The 22357-nt window shown below is 37.7% G+C and overlaps 1 protein-coding gene across 2 annotated transcripts in view; it reads right to left on the bottom strand.

Annotated features, from left to right (window-relative positions):
- The window catches only part of CNTLN (centlein), a 361398-nt gene that overhangs the window by 271676 nt on the left and 67365 nt on the right, over nucleotides 1-22357 (bottom strand). For both annotated transcript variants that reach the window (XM_031654268.1, XM_031654269.1), the window contains exon 3: nucleotides 3841-3925. In XM_031654268.1, the coding sequence (XP_031510128.1) occupies nucleotides 3841-3925 (85 nt within the window). The remainder of the gene's footprint in view (nucleotides 1-3840; nucleotides 3926-22357) is intronic.

Below are 22357 nucleotides of genomic sequence, written 5' to 3'. Positions count from 1 at the left end.
GGGAGCAGAGTTCTCTGAACCACTTTGAGTGTTACCCACCTCAAAGTGAAACACCTGAGTGTTACCCAATTCATGAATTTTTTTTCATCTCAATTAAACTCTATTGAATTTAATTTGTTTAAAGTTTTTCTTTTTAAGAAAACTGAATTATGCATATCAAGGATATTTATAAGGTATCTACAAAACTTCAAAAAAGACATGGATACCAGAGTTTTATCTCTAACTCATACCACAGCAAACAGTGGAGACAGCCTAATCTCTAGCCAGATAAACATAAAATCTATTTACCCCAGCTGTTTTTACCCATTTGGTTAATTTTATATGTCAGTTTGGCTATACTACCCATGGTACACACATTCTTACCTAACACCAGTCTATTATTGTGAAAGTTCTTTCACAACAGATATTATTGTGAAAGTATTATTTAGATGTGGTTAACATTTAAATTAATGGGATTTTGAGAAAAGCAGATTACCCTTCATAATGTGGGCTGGCCTCATCCAATCAGTTGAAGGCCTCAAGAAAATACTATGATCCCCAGAGCAGGAAGAAATTCTACCTCCAGACTACCTTAGGATTTGCAATGTAACATAAAGTCTTCCCTAGGTCTCCATTCTGACGGACTGCCCTGCAGAGTTACTTGCCAGCCCACGATTGCGTGAGCTATTACTTAAAATAAAACAGTATACATATGTAACAAACCTGCATGTTATGCACATGTACCCTAGAACTTAAAGTATAATAATAATGATAATAAAAAGAAAATAAAAAAAAAAAAATAATAATAATAAAATAAAACAATCAATCAATCCCTCTATCTCCCCACCCCATAATGTCACATTTCTTCATTCCTTTCCATTACTCTGTCAGAGTTCAATGATCTCTTAAAATGTCATATGCCATCCCCCTTATATTGCTTTCTAAAATTCATTTTAAAACTTCATGACTGCTAAATGTAATGTCTTTTTCAAAAACCCATTACATTTTTTGTAGCATTTTACAATGACAACCTTTTGCTTCTTGCAACTCTCTTCTCTCAATTCATGAGATACTGCATTGTACTTCCAACTCTCTTCTCTCAATTCATGAGATACTGCATTGTACTTCCTCCTTACTTCTCTAAAGTCTTTTAGTCTTTTTTACTACAATTTTTCCTTCCTCATTAAAAAATCAGTAAATATCTTGTTCTCAAAATTTTCACTGCTTAAAGTCTTCCCCCTAACTAAACCATTAAATACCCATAACTCCAGGTCAAAACTCTCTCCCAAGTATGAGATTCGTGCTTCTAACAGTTTGCTAAATATCTCTAAATGGAATTCCTATCAGCATCTAAAACATGAACTTTCTACAAGAAGCTCAAAACCTTACCTTCAAAACAATATATACTTCCTGAAAATAACCCTCTTTTTGATAATAATGCCACTGTTCTCCTGGTTTCTCCAAGCTTAAAACCTAAGAGTCATTTTCAAAATTACTATGAAGTCCTTATGGTTCCATTTACATGCCTTTCATTCCTGCCAACCTAATAATTCGGGTCCATGTCAGTGGACCTGACTATGAAATAACTATTAATAATTACTTGCTGGGTATACAGTCATCTGTATGAGACTAAAGAGTGGATGAGAGAGAAACAGACTCTGCCGTCATAGAAACTACAAAGTAGTGTAGGAGAATATGGCAATTTCCACCTTACTTCTGTCCTCACCTAATCATCAAAGATATTTAAAAAGCATTAAAGGCAAGAAATGTAACTCTGAATATTCTACAACACCATCACAGGATAATATATACATTTAATACAATATTTTGTTGAACCTAACTGAAAATATACCTTGTACAAAGTTATAACCATCATTGCACAAAAATGAAATGATTAATCCTAAGAAATTTGGGTCCCTACAAAGTAAATGATTTCTCTTATGAGAGTTTAGTATGTTATATATAAGCTATGTGATTCCACTCAAAAGATAAATAATGAAATAATCTCTACTCAAGGATGCAGAAGTAGACAAAGAATTTAGCAAAGAAAAGGGGGAAATATATTTTCATTTACAAAAGGCAATGTTTTCTAAGGGTATGCTATGGTTATCCAAAGCTGGTAAACCAAAGAGCATTCATTAAAGCTCTGCAAACTTAATGCCTAAGGATATTAAAAAGACCCATTTTCCCAAAACCCATTTTCCTTCTCTAACAGAAAAGAGGTATAATTGAGGAAGAGCCTGCTACACTTGTATCTACATTTTCTCAAATCACCTGAATCTTGGGGTAGCCAAATTTTTTTCCAGTAAAATATGAATACAAATGATGTTTACCATGTCTGGGTCATAAGGCTGTACTTGTTAAGCAGCTTAGCCTAATCCAATTAATACACCAGGCACATGACAACATTCACCTATTTTAGAGTATATTTTAATATTGTTTGATACTTGGGTGGTAAACACAACTGTTTCTTTCCAGAACAAATTTACTAAAATGTTATTCTTAACATTTTATCATTATGGTACCAATTATGACATTTTCTATAGGAAAAACTCAACTGTGGAAAAGGTATAAATTTCAGATTTGTATGTTATATTGGAATCAATATTCCTTTTTAGAAAGAACTGACAGAAATGTAGGGAATGGAACTTTTACTCTTTTCATGAAACAACTTTATAACAATAACTGATCCTAGATCAAAGTTCTCATGAACCTTTAATTGGTTAGAAAGGAAAATAAATTCAAAAGTCAAAAGAGCATAGTTGCCAAAAAGGTACCTCCCAAGAAAAATTATAGTTTATTTGCTCCATAATGAGCTTGAGTACAAAATGAATTTAAATATTATATAATGATATTAGCCACTCTTAAAATAAATTTCTTTCACTTCTTTTTTGAGATGTTTATATCTTGAAAATTGCTCCAGAAAGCATGACCACATACACTTTTGAGTGATTACATACTGATTATACAATCACACATAATTTTACATATTACATATAAATATAAATATATATAATTGTATAATGTACTGATTATACATAAAAGATAGGACTGTACTTGATATAGTGTGAATATTTGTCCCTGCCCAAATCTCACATTGAATTGTAATCCCCAAAGCTGAAAGTGGGGGCTGATGAGAGGTATTTGGGTCATGAGGGTAAATCCCTCATGGCTTGGTGCTGATTTTGCATAGCGAGTGAGTTTTCACGAGCTCTTGTTTAAAAGTGTGTGGCGCCTCCCTCACCATGCCCTGTCTCTCTCTCTCTTGCTCCTGCTATAACCATGTGAAGTGTCACATGCTTTGCCTTCTGACATGAGTAAAGCACCTTGAGGCCTCCCAAGAAGCAGATGTTCCTGTGCGTCCTGTACTGTCTGCAGAACCATAAGCCAATGAAACCTCTTTCTTATTAATTACCCAGTCTCAGGTATTTACTTATAACAGTGGAAGAATAGCCTAATATAGTATTAATACAAAAATACAAGTTTTAAGTGTAAATAATACGATCTCAATTTTTATCTTTTCTACAAATAAAGTCATCTGAAAATTTACAAGCTTCAGAAGTAAATGATAACTGCTAATAATGGCAAAATTCAACAAAACAAATAATAATAGCTAGATACTATTACAAAACTGTAACATTATATAAAAAGTTACAGCCTATTAATTCAGAAAACAAAAGGGTACAAGCAAAGTATTAATAATGAAGAATAATCTTACTAGTGACTTCAAAATAGTAATGCTTTAACATAATAAGGACCCTAATATTCTCAATAAACACTATTGCAAAACAAAAATAATTTTAATGATCTACTACCCAAAACAAGTATAGTGATTTTAAATATTTTTATTATAACACCAACCTGTTCAAATTCTTGTATTTTGGCATCCTTGACTTGCAAAATTTCTAGAACTTTTCTGTCTTTACCTTCAGATTTCTGTTTTTCTCTAGATACAAAAATATATAGAGTTTATTAGTCATAATTGGTAGCTAATACTTTAAATTTTCATACCCAAATATTAACATCACTTTAAAATATAGAAAATTAAATTATCTTGAGTTGACAGCTCTTTCAGAATTAATCAGAAACCATATGGCAAGCGACAGCAACTCACAACTGCTGAAAACTAAGACAACTTCATACTAAAAGAACAGTTTCATTTCCAGATTTAGATATATGATAAAAATTACACAAAATATGGTTTAACCTTGATTGCAATTACCATAATGTCATTGCTTTGAAAATAATTAAAATTAAGTAAACATGTTCTTATTAATTTAAGCTTTCATATACACAATTATATTAAGGATAAAATTTACCATTTTTTAAGTAAGAGTCTCAAAAGAGAGATTGACAGAGATTTACTTATAGTTGATATCCTATAACTAGAATTTTTTTATTTCTGACACCTTCCTATACATTTCTAGTCTCTGAGACTACTATTAACTAAACTAAATGGTAGTTGTACACTCAAAGCATAGTTCTCTGGGAAACAGAAAATCACAATACTTGTAAAGAATGACTATATTCTAAAACAAATATAGCTTTTAAACAAATACAGCTTTACAAAGGAAAAGGAGGAAAAGGGAAAGGAAGGAACAAAGGTCTGAAGAGACTGTATAATCAGGCTGACACCAGTCAATTTATACCATAAATAAGGGGAAATTTATTGGACACTGACTTACATTTTTTGAAAAGGTCACAAATAAAATATATGGTATTCATAGAAAAACATAAAAAATTAAACAGACAAATTTGTATCTCTGAGAATCACAAATTAAACAAAAATAGAAAACTATAAATGGGGATGAAGCTACTGTTTGCTGTCCCCCAGATTCAGATGCAGGCTGAGGTGGAAAGGAGCTTGACTTCTGGAGTTAATAGAGAATAAGAGTGCCTTACCCAGTATGCAGAAGCACAACCAGGCTCATTGTGTGGGACTGGAATGCTAACTCATGAAGTGAAGCTGGAAAAAAGCTTCCACCCATCCTTGCCTAGAACCAAGGCTTATATTAGAGTCTAGAAAGGCAAAAGTTTATAGACGTAAACTCATTTACGTAAACGCTCCCCATTCAAGACTTGAGCCAGAACACCCTGCAGCTGAGGCTAGGTATAGCAAAACCTCTATAAAACCTATTTCAGGAAAGAGACTTGGGTGAGATTGACAATTTAAAGGCAACTATAAAATTTCTAGAAAAAAAAGATAGGCATTAGATAAGCACCTGGTGGTGGAGAAAGAGGAGGAAGTAAACAGTAACAATAACAGCAACCTTCCCTCTTCAGATATGGCCCCAAACAAAAAAATTCAAAATACATGAACCCACATACACTGACATACTAAGTTCAAGTCAAAAGATGCAATCCTCTAGTAAAAATAAAAATAATCAACTACAATGAAAAAGACTAAAATAAGTAAGTTAAAGGTCCATAAAGACAAAAGAATAACTAATGTTAAAAGTAAAGATGAGAGCTGAAACACGATCAGGTAGATGTAAAGAAGCGATTAAAATCTTGAAGATAAAAAATTATAATCACTGAAGTAAAAAACAACTAAATGGACTAAGCTCAAAACTAGACACAAAAAGAGATTAGTGAAATGAGGGATAGTAATAAGGGATTCATCCAGAACACTACACAGGAAAATAGTGAGATTAAAAACATGAAAACACAGTTGCGACATAAGTTTCTTTGGGAAACTCTAACATATGCCTAAAACATTCCAGAAGTAATAACTATGGGATGAAAAATAAAGCAGTATTTCAGGAGGTAACTGCTGAGAATATTTTAGAATTAAATAAAGTTCTCAGATTGAAGGAATACCTAGCAGAATACATAAAAGAAAGCCACATCTAACACATTAATCTATCATTCATTCAAGTATTTACTGCGCATTTATTACATGATAGCCTTTGGACTAGGGACTAGAGATATTGGAGGAAACAAAATAAACCAAGTTGCTGCCTTCATGGAATTAACATTTTAGTACATAGATAATGAAGATAAATAATACATACTATGTCAAATTGCTATCAGTATAATAAGGACAATAAATTAGGGTAACAAAGAAAGGAATGCCCAGTCCTAGAGAAGTTGGGAGAGAAACAAAGGTTGTTATTTTACATAGGACAGTTAACAAATAACTCTCCTTAAAGGTAATATTATATTTGAGGAGAGATCTAAAGGAAGGAAGGAAGAGTCATGAAGACCCCAGGGAAGAGTTTTCCAAGTCAAGTCACGGAACTAGTAGCAAGAGCAAAGACACAAGAGCAAGGGCAATTGGTATATTCAAAGAACAGCACAGAAGTACATACATTTATAGTAAAGTGGATAAGGAAATGGTAGCTAAGAACAGAGAAATCACTGGGGATACAATAATATATGGCCTTCTAGGCCCTGTGAAATTTGGATCTGAAGTGAAATGGGAAAGCAATGAGCAGCAAAATAACATGTAACATTCTAAAAGTATCAGTGGCTGGTGGGTTGAGGACAGACATTAAGGGTCAAGGGAGAAAGCAAAAAGACAAGTGAGAAAGCACATGAAACAGCCAGGTAAAAAAGAAAGGTGAATTGTACAAGATAGGCAGATGCAGTGGTATTGAGAAGTGATTAAATTTTGGATATTTTAAAGATAGAGCTAACAGGATTTCTTGATAGAAAAGTCAGGAATGTCTCCAAAGCTTTTGCCTACACAACTGGAAGAATGGAGTAGACATTATCTGAGACACAGAGAAGAAGTTTGGTGGACACAAGGATTTCAAATGTGGACATACTAAGTTTGAGATGCCTAATCAACATCCAAGAGAAGTAGGCAGTTGGATTAAAAAGTCTGGAATCAGTAAAAAAGTTAAGGCTGGAGATACAACTTTAGGAGTCATCCAAATACAGTAGTTCCCCCTTACCCTCAGTTTCACTTTCCATGGCTTCAGTTACCAGCAGTCAACTGTGATCCAAAAATATTAAATCAGAAGTTCAAGAAATAAACAATCCATAAGCGTTAAATTGCAGTGCTATTCTAAATACATGAAAAAACTTGCACCACGCAACTCCCAACTCACGTAGGACGTGAATCATCTCTTTGTCGGAAGTATCCATGCTATAAACACTACCTGTCTATTACTGTGTAGGATAAAACATAGTGTACATAGGATTCAGTGCTATCCATGGTTTCAGGTATCCACTGGGAGGCTTGGAATACATCCCCCATGGATAAGGCAGACTACTGTATTTTTAAGACCATAGACAGGTTCGCCTAGGCAGTGATTTTGCATAAAGAAGTATGAGGATTGAGTCCTGGAGCATTTCAACATTTATAGATTAGTAAAATAAGGAAAAAACATCACATGATATTAAGAAGGATAAGCCAGTAATTTAAGGGGAGAATCAAGAGAAAGAGCTAAGTGAACAGAATTTAGTAGAAAGAAATGATCAAGTACATCAAATGCTGCCAACACACTAAAGAAGGTAAAGACTGAGGAATGACTGCTGGATTTAGCAATATTAACGTATTGGTCTGTTTTCACTGCTGATAAAGACATATCCGAGACTGGGAAGAAGAAGAGGTTTAACTGGACTTACAGTTCGACATGGCTGGTGAGGCCTCAGAATCATGGCAGAAGGTGAAAGGTACTTCTTACACATGGAGCGCCAGGAGAAAATGAGGAAGATGCAAAAGCAGAAACCCCTGATAAAACCATCAGATCTCAAGGCCTTGCTTTCATACACCATTATATTCACTACCACGAGAACAGTATGGGGGAAACCACCCCCATGGTTCAAATTGTCACCCACTAGGTCCTTTCCATAACACATTGGGAATTATGGGACTACAACTGAAGATGAGATTTGGGTGGGGACACAGAGCCTAACCATATCAATTAAGGTCAGTAGTGATATCTTGATGAGAACTATTTTAGGAGGATGGTGATTACAAAGCCTAATTAGGGTGAGTTCAAGTGAGAAAGAAAAACATAGAAATACTGAAAAGTACTCTTCAGGGGAATTTTGCACAGAAAGGAGCAGAGAAATGGCAAAATAGTTCAAGGGAAATATGAGATCACAAGAGTTTTGTGTTTTTGTTTTTTAACATGGGAAAGAAGACCGCCTGTGTGTATGCTGACAGGAACGATCCAGGGCAGTGAGAGACACTGATGATGCAGGAGAGAAAAGAGAACTGCAGTCCAACACCTTTGAATCCTTGAGGCTTGAAGCGTACATATAGTTTGTTTGGCCTTTGGTAAATATAAACAGTTCTTCCAAAGAAATAAAAAGAGAGAATATGAGAACAGATTCAGATATGTTGGTAGATACAGTTATGGAAGGAATAACAAGCTCCCTTCTAAGAGTTTCCACTTTCTCAATGGTATATGAAAGCAAAGGTATCCAACAGCTGAAAGTAAGAATGGGAAAAGAAGTGTTGGAAGTTGATAAGAGAGGAAACAAAACATTATGGGATGCTGAGATAGTAAGTGGGCCAGGAAAAAATAGGATGATGACCAGGCAGTACTGAGGACCACTTAAAATTAGTGGTCATAAATTTATACAAGATCATGGTCATCATGGTTCAGGGTCTTTCTCAAGACAAGTTTAGCCTTTTGGATGTAGGCACACAAAGGGTGGACAATTGGAATAAACCACATTGGAAATTTTGCAAACACGTATATCATGATGATTTATTTTTACCATTTGTACTTTATCTTGATTATTTTGTTTTCTACTTACCATACATTAATAGCACATTTAATACATAATTGCAATCCATTGTGTACAACTAGGCCTTCTTTTGTTTCTTATATTAATAATAAAATATACTATACTTTCAGAAATTGATGAACTTCTGCCCCTTTTTATTTTATGTTTTGGCATTGCCTGTCAATGTATCTGCCATTTTATATTTTAGTGTTTTTATTAATTTACACAACTATTTTATGTTAAAAATATATGCACTTTACCTATAATTTGTCACTAATATATTATCTCAAATTACCACTTGAATGTTTAACTTCCCATTATAAAATCAGAAGTACTGCAGAAGAATACTAAATCTATTAGAAGTATATACATTAGGAGGAAAATAAGCAGATCCCAAAAGGTAGGGTATGATAGGGTTTACCCAGGGACAAAGATGACCTAGATCATGAAAGTCAAAGCATTAACTACAGTCAGATACTTCCTCTGTAAGTTCTTTTCTGGATATACCATGAATCTATTTTTAACTGTCCAGGAATTAGTTTAATTTATAGGGTTACAAAGGAATATAAATCATTCCATATAAAGATATATGCACCCATATATTCACTGCAGCACTATTTACAATAGCAAAGACATGGAATCAACATAAATGGCCATCAATGATGGACTGGATAAAGAAAATGTGGTACATATACACCACGGAATACTACAAAGCCATAAAAAAGAACAAGTTCATGTCCTTTGCAGGGACATGGATGAAGCTGAGGGTAATTACCCTCAGAAAACTAATGCAGGTAGAGAAAACCAGATACTGCATGTGCAACATGTTCTTGCCTATAAGAGGGAGCTAAATGATGAGAACACATGGCCACACAGAGCGGAACAACACACAATGGGTCCTATCAGAGAGTGGAGGGTGGGAAAAGGTAGAAGATCAGGAAAAATAACTAATGGGTACTAGGCTTAATATCTGGGTGATAAGATAATTTGTAAAACAAACTCCCATGACACAAGTTTACCTTTAAAGTTTACCTAAAAAACATTTAACTATATTACAAACCTGCACATGTACCCCTAAACTTAAATGTTTAAAAAAAAACTGTGCGGTTAGTCTTTATAATCCCCTCTTCTATAATAAGCTTAAGATCCCCACTAGTATCCAAATAAATTCTGGTGGTCCTTTTAAATGAGATATGGATAATACTAGATTATGTGCCACCAAATCCAAACAAAAGCATTAATACAGTTTCCAAATGAGCTTGATACTAGGCTAATTATCTCCTATGACACAGTATGTACACATACTCACAGTCTAGTGGTTAGGTTGCCAGAGCACTAGCATCATCATCACCTAGGTTAGAAATGCATGTTCTTCAGTCCAATCCAGATGCATTGAATCAATAACTCTAAGAGTGGGGGCCCAGCAATCTGTGTTTAACAAGGTGCTGTGGACTGAAGGTTTGTGTCTCCTCAAAATTCATACACTGAGGCCCTAATAACCAATGTGACAGTATTTGGAGGTAGGGCCTGTGAAAGGCACTTAGGGTCATGAGGATTACTCCTTCATGAATGGGAGTAGCACCTTAATGAGAGGGAACACTAGAGAGAGGATCTCTCTCTGTCATTGAGGATACAACAAAAAGGCAGCCATCTGCAAAGAGCCCTCACCAGAAACCACATTGGCTGGCACTTTAATTTTGTACTTCCCAGCCCCTGGAACCATGAGGATAAATGTTTGTTATTTAAGCCACCCAGGATTCTGTTTCAGCAGCCAGAACTGACTAAGACACAATATCCCAAGCAATTCTGATGCACACTAAAGTGTGAGAGTCACCAAAATAACAATAACACACTTCTCAATAGATTAATCTGAATGACATAATATTGAAAAATGGGTCATAAAGTGTCATATAAAATAAAAACTTCAAAAAATATACCTGAATGCTATATAACTAAAAACCTTCAAAATTGACTAATATGTTATACTTTTAAAATTGAAAGATAATCACAACTCAAAATACGGCAATTTGTCTAGCAGCTCCTCCTGGTGGTAAGAGATGTCTAACATTTTCATAACAGGAAAATGCTCCCAAGATAAAATGGCCTGTAACAGGAATACAATATTTTCTACTTGAAAAAATAAGATTTTTAAATACTGTTTCAAGTTTATGTCACCAACCAATCTGGTCAATTCAATTAATACGTGTACTTCTATGTACTTACAAGACATTAAAAAAAAAGGTTCCTTAAAAAAAAAAAAAAAAGACACTGCCAGAAGCTGATGATGATCAATGACTGAGACAAACTCCTGTTTAGCTAATTAGAACCACTGATGTGCAATAATGATGTGAGCGAAGAATATCTGCAGACTTCTTTAGGATGAAAAATGAAGTGAAGAGAGGCTGTCAAATCTGTACAAGTTTTAAGCACCAATCATTTTTCCCAAGAGTACTTCCCATTTAAACATTTAACAATGCTGTACTTAGCCACATGAATTACCACGCTAACTTTCTGCCATTTTTCTAAACTCAAAAATCTGAGAAATTATTTTAAATCATTAAGAAACAAAATTTTATTATGTTATAGACCATGCCATATATTATACACTACAACAGGATCATATTTTCTGGGTTTGAGCCCACTTTTAATGAGATGCCAAAATGAAATATTAGAGTCTAAAAAAACATTTAACTATAAATGAGGTAGTGATATTGGTCTGAATTTATAAACAAAATAAAAAGGCAAAACTTACTGAAGTTGGTCTTTTTTATTTACAGATATAAATAATGCACAAAATAAAGCTATTTATTGGACTAACATTTTCTTTCATTTGAGTAGATAATCTATTAAAATGCAGATTTTATACCTATCAATGGCTTGCAATTTAAACAATTCCCAATTTCTAGTAAACATTAAGATTCTAAAACAGTAAGCCTTAATAATAGAAGTTTAGAGAAATCAAAGTTATGCCATCATCAAATTATTTATCCATTTATTCATGAACTATTTTATAAGTATTTTCTTATTATGAATATGCATAGTGAATTACTGGAATGGCATCTATAAACAATATACCAATAATAAAACTTGAAAAAGAGGTTGCAAAAATATTGTACAAACACATTTTACTCCACAGTAAAAGTAACTATTTAAAAAAAGAAAACTTTAATATGTGAAATAAAAATAATTCAACAGATCCTAATTCATATAAAAACTTTGATATAAAATGTTTTAAAGGCTCAAGTATAGTTAATATAACTACTTTGCTTTTATAGAAAACTGAGTTTTTATTGTATAATCCAGAATTTAGAAGTATTTTAATTTCCAGTATAAAATACATGTTTAAAATTATATTTGAAAGCCAAAACTTGTGCTGGAGAAGTTGGCAAATGACAAATGATTGACATTTTTTTTCTTATTCAATCAGACTACAGTGCAGAAGATCATCAGGCTAAGATGTGAGTCTGAATCTGTAAATTATGGAGTACGGATGAACTCTTTAAACAAAGAAGCAACAATTCAATAGAACACATCTGTTTATATTAAATATAGTACTAAATAAGATTAGATACTCTATACATAATCAGATACTCATTCAACGCCATTTCTAAATATACAAAGCTGAAACTCAAAACAAAACCTTTTTCTGTTTTATAGTTAGAAATTAAGTGACTATTTCCTGGTTTTCTTATATTTTGTCTCTTTTAACTACTTGTCCAGATATTTCTGCATATATTCAATATTTACTATGTAAAACAACATAAAAGAGTTGGAAAAGATTGTGTATTTTATGCCTTTTATAATTGTGCAAATATTTTTCACCCAGAATCTAGAAGTTTCTTCCAGTGTTGGAAAATATCAGCACTTCGGAACAGACTGTTTTAACATCTGCACATCACCAGGGTTGCCCCCAAGGATTTTTAAATGATGCCTGCCTGTGCTGAATAAAGTGCTAACTTGCACCTTGCATTTCAAACTGTGTCCTGAGCAGCCATCCAGTTGGTACAACACCAGCTGAATTCCCACAGGCCACTGTTCACTCAGGCTTGACTACAATTATCATGTCAATATTTCGTGCTCCGATATGCAGATATGCACACATGCAAGCTGCATAATACTTTCTTCTCCATGGAATGTTGAGTTATATTCAATGTTCTGGGAATTTTTAAGAAAACAGAAATAAACTCTCACCAAATAAAGGTGATCATAATTATTTTACCTTAAAAACAAAAGCTATGTTTCTGTACCACCTTCTGCCACGTGTATAAAAATTAATTTTTTAAGTAATTATTCCTCACTATAATCTCACAATTATTTAATTTTAAAATATTTTAAAAAGTTAAAAGACTATTTGGTTAAGCTTCCTGCATCTATTGTAAAAGTTTGAATGTTTCTTCATGCTTTATTGCAACTACTCTCACCTTGAACATTAGAGTGGTTCCAATTAAACACCTTTCAATTAGTTCCCATGACCATCCATCCACATCCCTGCCTAGGCATTCATGGCTGTTGCAACAGGAAAACTGCTCAGCAAAAATATATTTATGCCCTGGGTGGAACTGCCTGGCAGCATTGCTACCAGATGGCATAATTCTGGCAGCTACACTTCTGGGGTCTCCAAACTGCCACGCTACTACCATACTCCAAAGTGCAACCCCTTTGTAGGCTGTGTTGGCTTAATACACATGGGACAGTGTACAACCCTATAGCAGCTGTGTAACCCATGTGCTTTGGAGTGGAAAGGAGCAGGAGGGAGGTGGTCCCAGTGTTGAGAGAATATAACATAACCTTATAGAAACAGTCTCCTTATCAAACATGTAAACTTTAACTCTAAAAACAGAAAAAAAAAAAAGATAATCTCTCATTTACTATGAAATTAAATCTTTGAACACAGTATATCAAGGATATAACACATATATCCTTGATAAACATATCAATAAAATCTTAATAAACACGCCAATAAAAACATGTCAATAAAATCTAAAAATCATCTTGTCTTTATTCCCTTTTACCATTCTAATTTTCTACAATTGAGTTTTCATTACCAGACACAAGGAGGAGGAGAAGAACTGAAAATAGGAAAGTGAGCACAAGAAAAAAGTATTAAGAAGTCTACAAAAAAGTACAGAATATTAAAAAGAAAGCAAACCATGTCTTCAAAATTTATACAAAGATGTAGTGTTTCGAAGTAAACACAAATAGAAAGACAAAGGAATTTATGCATATGCTTCATTTGAAATCTGTACATTTGAAAAACAAAAAATATCATCATTGGTAAGCCATGAATATCTTTCATTTGAAATTTTGATGTATTTCTGGATTTGAGTTTTTAGATACAAGTATATTACACATTATTTTTAGGATTAGTAAACTGCAAATATGATATAATATTAAAGAATAATACTGAGAGTTACTCTTAGAAGACTATTATATAGAAGATACAAATTGATTTTTCACAAGACTACAAAACAAACCAAAAAAGAAACAAACTGTAACATGAGATAGGAATGATAATAATGTACTTACTATGTGCTAGACATTATAATCTTGGTATTCATTAACTCAAAACAACTCTATACTTATTTGTATCTTATAAAAAAGAACACTAAGGCATAGAAGAGTGAGTATTTTTTCCCACGTCACAGAACAAGCAAGCCAGGATTACAAATCCAGTTGTTGACTCAATAGCTTGTGTTCTTAACCACTAATTATTAAAAATAACTTCTTTCCAAATGTTAGAGTTAAGTATTAAGCAAGTTACAATGAAAGATGTACAAATTTTCTCTAGTAATCTTTAAAACTGTTAAATATTGGATCTTGGATTTCTCCATCCATAAAGATGGAAAAATATTTACTTTTCAAATTTAGATTATCTTCTGTAAAATCACAGTATTTTGCCTAAGGTGAATATCAAAATTGCCTATGAATATGTTTTAAAATGCAGATACCTCAATCTCATCCTAAACTTCGGTGAACCACATTCTTATAGATGTCATGGGTGAATTATAGTTATAGCTCAAGAATCTCTCAAATGAGTAGGAGTAGCTATACTCACACAAAACAGATTTCAAGACAAAAACTATAAAAAGAGACAAAGAAGCTCATTATACAACGAGAAAGGGGTCAATCTGGCGAGAGGCTATAACAATTATATATGTACCCAACACTGGAGAACCCAAACATATAGATAAAATATTATTAGAGCTAAAAAACAAGACCCCAGTACAAGAATAGCTGGAGGCTTCAACATCGCACTTCCAGCATTAGACAGAATCATCTAGACAGAAAATCAACAAAGAAACATTGGACTTCATCTGCACTACAGAATGAATAGATCTAATAGGTAGTTAGAGAAGATTTCATCCAACTAGTCCAGAATACACATTCTTTTCTTCTCCTCAGCACATGGATCATTATCAAGAACAGACCATACGTGACGCAAAAAAAAAGTTTTAAAAATTCAAACAGATTGAAATTATATCAACTATCTTCTCTGACTACAATGGAATGAAACTAGAAATCAGTAACAGGAGGAATTTTGGAATCTCTAAAAACACATGAAAATTAAACAATATGCTCTTGAATGACAAAGAAGAAATTAAGAAGGAAACTGAAAATTTTCTTGAAATAAATAATAATGTAAACACAACATAATAAACCTACAGCAAAAGTAGTACTAACAGGAAAGTTTACAGTTATAAGCGCCTACATCAAAAAAGTAGGAAAACTTCAAATAAATAACCTAACCATTGATCTTAAAGAACTAGAAAAGGACAAACAAAACACAAAATTAGAAGAGAAATAATAAAAAACAGAGCATAAATTAGTGAAACTGAAACAAAAAAAGAACAACACAAGAAAAAGATGGTTTTTGAAAAGATATATAAAATCGACAAATCTGTAGCCAGACTAATTAACAAGAAAAGGGAGACGACACAAATAAATAAAATCAAAGGTGAAAAAGGAGACATTACAACCAATACTACAGAAATTCAAAGGATTATTAGCAGCCACTATGAGCAACTATATGCCAATAAATTGGAAAATCTAGAACAAATAGATGAATTCCTTGACACATACAACCTACCAAAATTGAATCATAAAGAAATCCAAAACCTGAACAGACCAATACTAAGTAGTGAGATCGAAGCCATAACAAAAAATGTCTTGCAGCACATGAGCCTGGGACCCAATGGCTTCAATGCTGAATTCTACCAAACATTTAAAGAACTAATACCAATCATATTTAAAGTATTTCGAAAAACAGAGAAGGAGGGAATACTTCCAAATTCATTCAACATGGCTAGTCTTACCCTGATACCAAAACCAGACAAAGACACATCAAATAAGGAAACCACTGGCCAATATCCCTGATGAACACTGATGCAAAAATCCTCAACAAAATACTACCAAACCAAATTCAACAACACATGAAAAAGGTCATTCATCATGACCCAGTGGGATTTATCCTGGGGAAGCAAGGATAGTTCAACATATGTAAATTAGTCAATGGGATATATCATATCAACAGAATAAAGCACAAAAACCACATGATCATTTCAACTGGAGAAAAAGCATTTCATAAAATTGAACATTGTTTCAGGATAAAAACCCTCAAAAAACTGGGTATAAAAGAAACATACCTCAACACAATAAAAACTATAAATGACAAACCAAAAGCTAGTATTAATATTGAACGTGGAAAAACTGTAAGTCTTTAAGATCTGGAACATGACAAGGATGCCCACTTTCACCACTGTTATTCAACACAGTATTGGAAGTCCTAGCTAGAGCAATCAGTCAAGAGAAAGAAATAGAGCGCATCCAAACTGGAAAGAAAGAGGTCAAATCATCTTTGTTTGGAGAAAGTATCATCTTATATTTGGAAAAACCTAAAGACTCCACAAGAAAATTATTAGAACTGATAAATTCAGTAAAGTTGCATGATACAAAGTCAACATACAAGGGAAGGACCAAGATAGCCAAATAGGAACAGATCTGGTCTGCAGCTCCCAGCAAGACCAGAGAAGAAGGTGGGCAATTTCTGCATTTCCAACTGAGAGACCCAGTTCATCTCATTGGGACTGGTTAGGCAGTAGATACAAAGCACGGAGAGTGAGCAGAAGCAGGGTGGGGTACGGCTTCACCCGGGAGGGGCAAGGAGCTGGGGGACCTCCCTCCCCCAGCCAAGGGAAGCCACAAGGGACTGTGCTACTGGGCCCAGGTACTACAATTTTCCCACAGTTTTTGCAATCCGCACAACAGAAGATTCCCTCCTATGCCTACAACACCAGGGACCTGGGTCTCAAGCACAAAACTGAGCAGCTGTTTGGGCAGACACCGAGCTAGTTGCAGGAGTTTTTTCATTCCCCAGTGGCGCCTGCAACCCCAGTGAGACAAAACGGTTCACTCCCCTGGCAAGGGGTGTTCTGTGCGGGAAACGCACGAGGGAAGAAGAAAAGGCACACACACAATACCTTTAAGGGTAAACAAGCTTTATCCCATATAAATGGCAATGCACACATAACAAGCAAATGATATAATAAGCAAATTAATATAATAAGCAAATTGATATAATAAGCAAACTGCAGTGGAAACAGGAGAAGGGAAAATAGATACATACATTTATACTCACCAGACTATTGAGGATTCACCATCAGACTAGGAAGCAACAGCCTGGGCTCCAGAGTCAGACACTGCACTCACCAGACTATGCAGGATTCAGCACCAGACTGGGAAGCAACAGCCTGGGCTCCCCAGTCCACCACTCATGAGTGCACAGACAAGGAGAGGTCTCACGAGGCTTCGGCACAGTCTGGGACCCTAGCTCTTTTTGTAATAAGCTGTTCAGTATGAGGCCCAGTCACAAGGACCCTTTGCAACTGGGCTCGAGGAATACAAAAGGTCAACTTGTTTTTATTACTGTATATTGTTTTTCAATAACTAACATATAGGAATAGATTGAAATAGAGATTTCATCTATTTCATGATTTCATCATGAAATAGTTGTTTCATCCGAAACAACACTGGATGAACGCCTAAAGGGGCTCACACAACCCATTCTGGGACTTAGTGACCACTGTTCGTGTCCATGTTCAATTGAGTTCAAATTTAATATTTAACTTTACCTCCACATTCAGCCTCAATTTGATAATCAATTGTAGGAAAATACCCTTACAGATACATGGGGAAGGCATAGTTGATATACATTACAGATACAGGATAAGCACAGGAGAATTAAAAGCACAATTAATAAAAACCACACCCACCATGGCTTTGCAAAGAGAGTAATATTGTGAGAATTGTTAGGGATATCACATAACATTCAGCATGCAGTAAGGCACAAACCCCTCCTTGGGCTGTGGTAAGCATATTTAATGTCATTCGATTTTGCAACACAACAGTATACTGAGCAAATTCATCTGATAACGTAAGTCCAGTGATACTATCATTAAGAGCTTTTTCTACATGTAGCTTATTGCTGTAATGTGAAATTTAAGTAACAAAGGTGCTGTGTTTACTTAGGGCTTGGGCAAAAACAGACTGTTTGGTTTAGTTAAATAAAAGTCCATGCTGGATTACAAGTGTTATTATCCCACCCCCATTGGTATCAGCATATCCATTCAAAAATGGTAGCAGGGACAATTCTCCAAGGTAGCCCATTCCCGGCAGCCTCTGGCAACTCAAGGCATACCCAGCACTGATTGCACTTGGCTTCTGCTGCAGTGGTGGCTACTAAGTTGATGAACTCATTGTCAGCCTCAGACATGATGACCCATGTACATATTACTAGCAGACAGATTATTCTCATTAATTATACCATCACACATTATAATGCCTCTCACTGCAAGGCTTGAACATGTTGTAATCCATTCATCTGCATTCAAGTTTGCAGTTACGGTGGAAATTTTGGCCTGTTGATCTGCCTGCCTCCTCTGAGCTAAAGGAGGATGTCTGTGAAGAAAAAGCAAAGACCCATGAGCATCAACATGGAAAGCAGTGATAATGGTAGTATACAGCAGGATTCAGATATCTTCCCAGTATTGTTTTCCCCAAACCTGTTTACTCCCGATTAACCATTAGTTTTGTTGCCATTGGGGCAACCAAGTAGTAAGACCATTTGCTACTGACCAAGAGTTGGTATACAAGTGACAAATCCATCTGGCCTCCTCCTGAATAGCTCAGAGGACCACTACTAGTTCAGCCAGCTGGCTGCTCCCACTGCTTCCTTCATCAGAACTGGTGAGTTCTAGGGGAACTCATAGCCCAAGTCATAATAGGAATTTCAGGCCTCCTAAAGACATCATGGTCTGGTGAGTGTGGTGTCTGACTCTGGAGCCCAGGCTGTTGCTTTCCAGTCTGGTGATGAATTCTCCAGTCTGATAAGTGTAAATATATATATATCTCTTTTCCCTTCTCCTGTTCCCATTGCAATTTGCCTATTATATCAATTTGCTTACATTAATTTGCTTATTATTGTTAGACAGGAATCTAGACCCAACATGGCGGTATCACCCGGCATGGCAGGCCCTTTGTTAGGTCTTCCCGCAGGCCCTTCATTAGGACTTCCCGCCCTTCACTTCCTGCTAAGAGTCATGCTAAGACTCTCAGCGCGCGAAAAAAGCCCACACCCGCCAAAGAACCCCCACTCTGCGCAAGCTCCTGGACACCTCATTCCCCAGAAATCGAAACCTAACTCAGGAAAACTGAAACCTACAAACCCCGCCTACCTCACCCTATAAAAGGCCCCCCAATACACGCCCCCAGCGTGACTTCCTCAGCCCTCCCCCTAGAGGACCGGTGAACCTCACCCGCAAGCCCAATAAAGGCTACCTTTGTTCTCATCTGCCTCGTGTCTTCTTGCTCGGCTCCCCATTTACATTACATTAAAACCCAGGAGGAGACCCCTCCCCTCACCCCCACCAGTCCAGGTAGGCTCTCCTCTCCTCTGAGCCGGGACCTCCTCTCCATGCCGGGAGCCGTTTTCACCAAAATCAGGACTTGATTCAATCACTGCTGGGTAAGTTTTCCCCCATCCTGCAGGCCCCGGGAATCCCTGCCCGAAACGCATGGCCGCGTCAGGGCTTCCACCGTCCATCACTTGTGACTCTGGCACTGGGGACTAGGAGACGTCTGACCTCCCCGGAAGCCACCATACCCCGCACTCCGCGTGGCAGTGGGAGGACACACCTGTTGCCTCCGGACTGCCCGCCTCAGGACCATGGGGGCTGCCCAGTCCAAACCAGACCCAAAATCCCCTCTGGGGTGCCTCTTGGCTAATTTCCAGACTTTAGGTCTCAGCCAAGACCTAAAACAAAAGCAGCTTATTTTCTTCTGCGCAGCGGCATGGCCGCAGTATAAATTGGATAATCAGTCTCAGTGGCCTGCAGAGGGCACTCTAGACTTTAACATTCTCACGGATCTGACCAACTTCTGCAAGAGACTAGGCAAATGGTCCGAGGTACCCTATGTTCAGGCCTTTTGGGACTTGCGTTCCCGCCCGGATGTCTGTGCCCGATATTCGTTGGCCCAGGTCTTGCTCGCGAAATCTACTTCCTCAAGCAAGGAGAAGGACAATTCTTCCTCTTTCTCTGAGCCTCCTGATACTCTTTCCCTGCCCCCTCTTCAGTCCCCCACTCAACCTCCCCCTTACCCTGACACGTCATTGTCTCCGTCCTCGTCGGCACCACCCCTTTCCCCCATCCCTCCTGTGTCCCCACCAAACCTGATGGACCCTGTCTCTCCTGCCTCCTCCTCCTTCTCGCCAGTCTCAGTCCATACCCGGTCCAGGACCGACCTCCTGTGCCCCTTGCGGGAAGTGGCAGGCGCCGAAGGAGTGGTCCGGGTCCATGTGCTGTTTTCGCTGGCAGACCTGTCTAAGACTGAAGAGCGTGTAGACTCTTTCTCGGCCAACCCCACTCTGTATATCAAAGAGTTCAGATACCTATGCCAGGCGTATGACCTCACCTGGCATGATCTCCATGTCGTTATGATCTCCATGTCGTTATGACCTCAACCCTGTCCCCTGAGGAATGGGAGCGTATCCTAGCGGCAGCCAGGCAGCACGCAGAACAGGTTCATTTAACTGACCCTGCCATGCCAGTCGGCACCAAGGCGATGCCCTCAGCCGAGCCCAGCTAGGACTACCAGGTTGGGCAGGCAGGCCGCCGCCGCCGAGACATGATGGTCCAGTGCCTTCTTGCTGGCATGCAGGCAGCCTCTAATAAGTCAGTCAACTTTGATAAATTAAAGGAGGTAGTCCAAGGCTCAGATGAGAATTCAACCGTTTTTCTTAACCGACTGACGGGGGCACTCATTCAGTACACCTGCCTTGACGCTGCCTCCCCTGCAGGAGGAACCATCTTGGCTACGTACTTTATTTCTCAGTCGGCTCTGGATATCCGGAAAAAATTAAAAACGGTGGAGGACGGCCCTCAAACTCCCATCCAGGATTTAGTCAAACTGGCCTTCAAGGTCTACAACTCCAGGGAGGAAGCCGCTGAGGCACAGCAACAGGTGAGGCTAAAACAGAAGGTAAACCTCCAGACCCAGGCCTTGGTAGCAGCCCTGAGGCCGGCCGGCTCCAGGAGTTCTCAGAGAGGAGGTACTCCCAGAGCGCCACCTGGTGCCTGCTTCAAGTGCGGCAACAAAGGCCACTGGGCCAAGCAGTGCCCCAACCCAAAGGAGCCAACTCACCCCTATCCGAGCTGCCGGCAAATGGGCCACTGGAAGTCAGACTGCCCCAACCTGAGGACGGTCGCTACGCCTCCACGTGACGGCCCTCCTCCAGGTACCAGAGGCGCCTTCCAGCTCCTTGACACTGACAAAGATTGAAGAGGCCCAGACTCGGGAACCCCTCTTACTCTCGCTGAGCCCAGGGTTATGCTCCAGGTAGCGGGTAAGTCCATATCCTTCCTTATGGATACGGGGGTTACCTACTCTGTTTTGCCTTCCTTCAGTGGCCCCAGCCACCCTTCCGCTGTCACAGTCATAGGAATTGATGGCACTCCCTCCACCTACCACCAGACTCCTCCTCTGTCTTGCCGCCTGGATGGCTCCCTTTTCTCGCACTCATTTCTCATCATCCCTTCGTGCCCAGTCCCTTTGTTAGGATGAGACCTCCTCTCCAAGCTAGGGGCCTCAGTTCACTTCTGGCCCAACCCCTCCCCGCACCTCGCATTCCTCTTTCCCCTCCTCTCACCTGATAAACCCCGCCAGGCTGACCGCCCACTCCCGTTTCCAGTCCCCATTAACCCTAAGGTGTGGGACACCTCCACCCCGATCATTGCCCAGCACCATACTCCAGTCTGCATCTGGCTGAAGGACCCCTCCAAGTTTCTCTCTAGACCCCAGTTCCCTATCTCCCTTGAGCACCGACAGGGACTAAAACCCATCATCACGCGCCTGCTCCAGCAACACATTCTAGTCCCTGCCAACTCACCATGCCATACTCCTATCCTGCCTGTACGGAAAAACTCCGGGGCCTACCGCCTCGTGCAGGATCTACGCCTCATCAGTGAGGCAGTAGTCCCCACCTTTCCAGTTGTTCCTAACCCATATACACTTCTCTCACGCATTCCCCCTGATACCACTCATTTTACTGTCCTTGACCTAAAGGATGCCTTCTTCACCATTCTCCTACATCCTGACTGTCACTTTCTGTTTGCCTTTACATGGGAAGATCCAGACA

Source organism: Papio anubis, chromosome 13 (assembly GCF_008728515.1).
Source record: "Papio anubis isolate 15944 chromosome 13, Panubis1.0, whole genome shotgun sequence".
Taxonomy (NCBI): domain Eukaryota; kingdom Metazoa; phylum Chordata; class Mammalia; order Primates; family Cercopithecidae; genus Papio; species Papio anubis.
The sequence above is the reverse complement of the archived record's forward strand: the minus strand, read 5'-3'. Positions and strand labels throughout refer to the sequence as shown.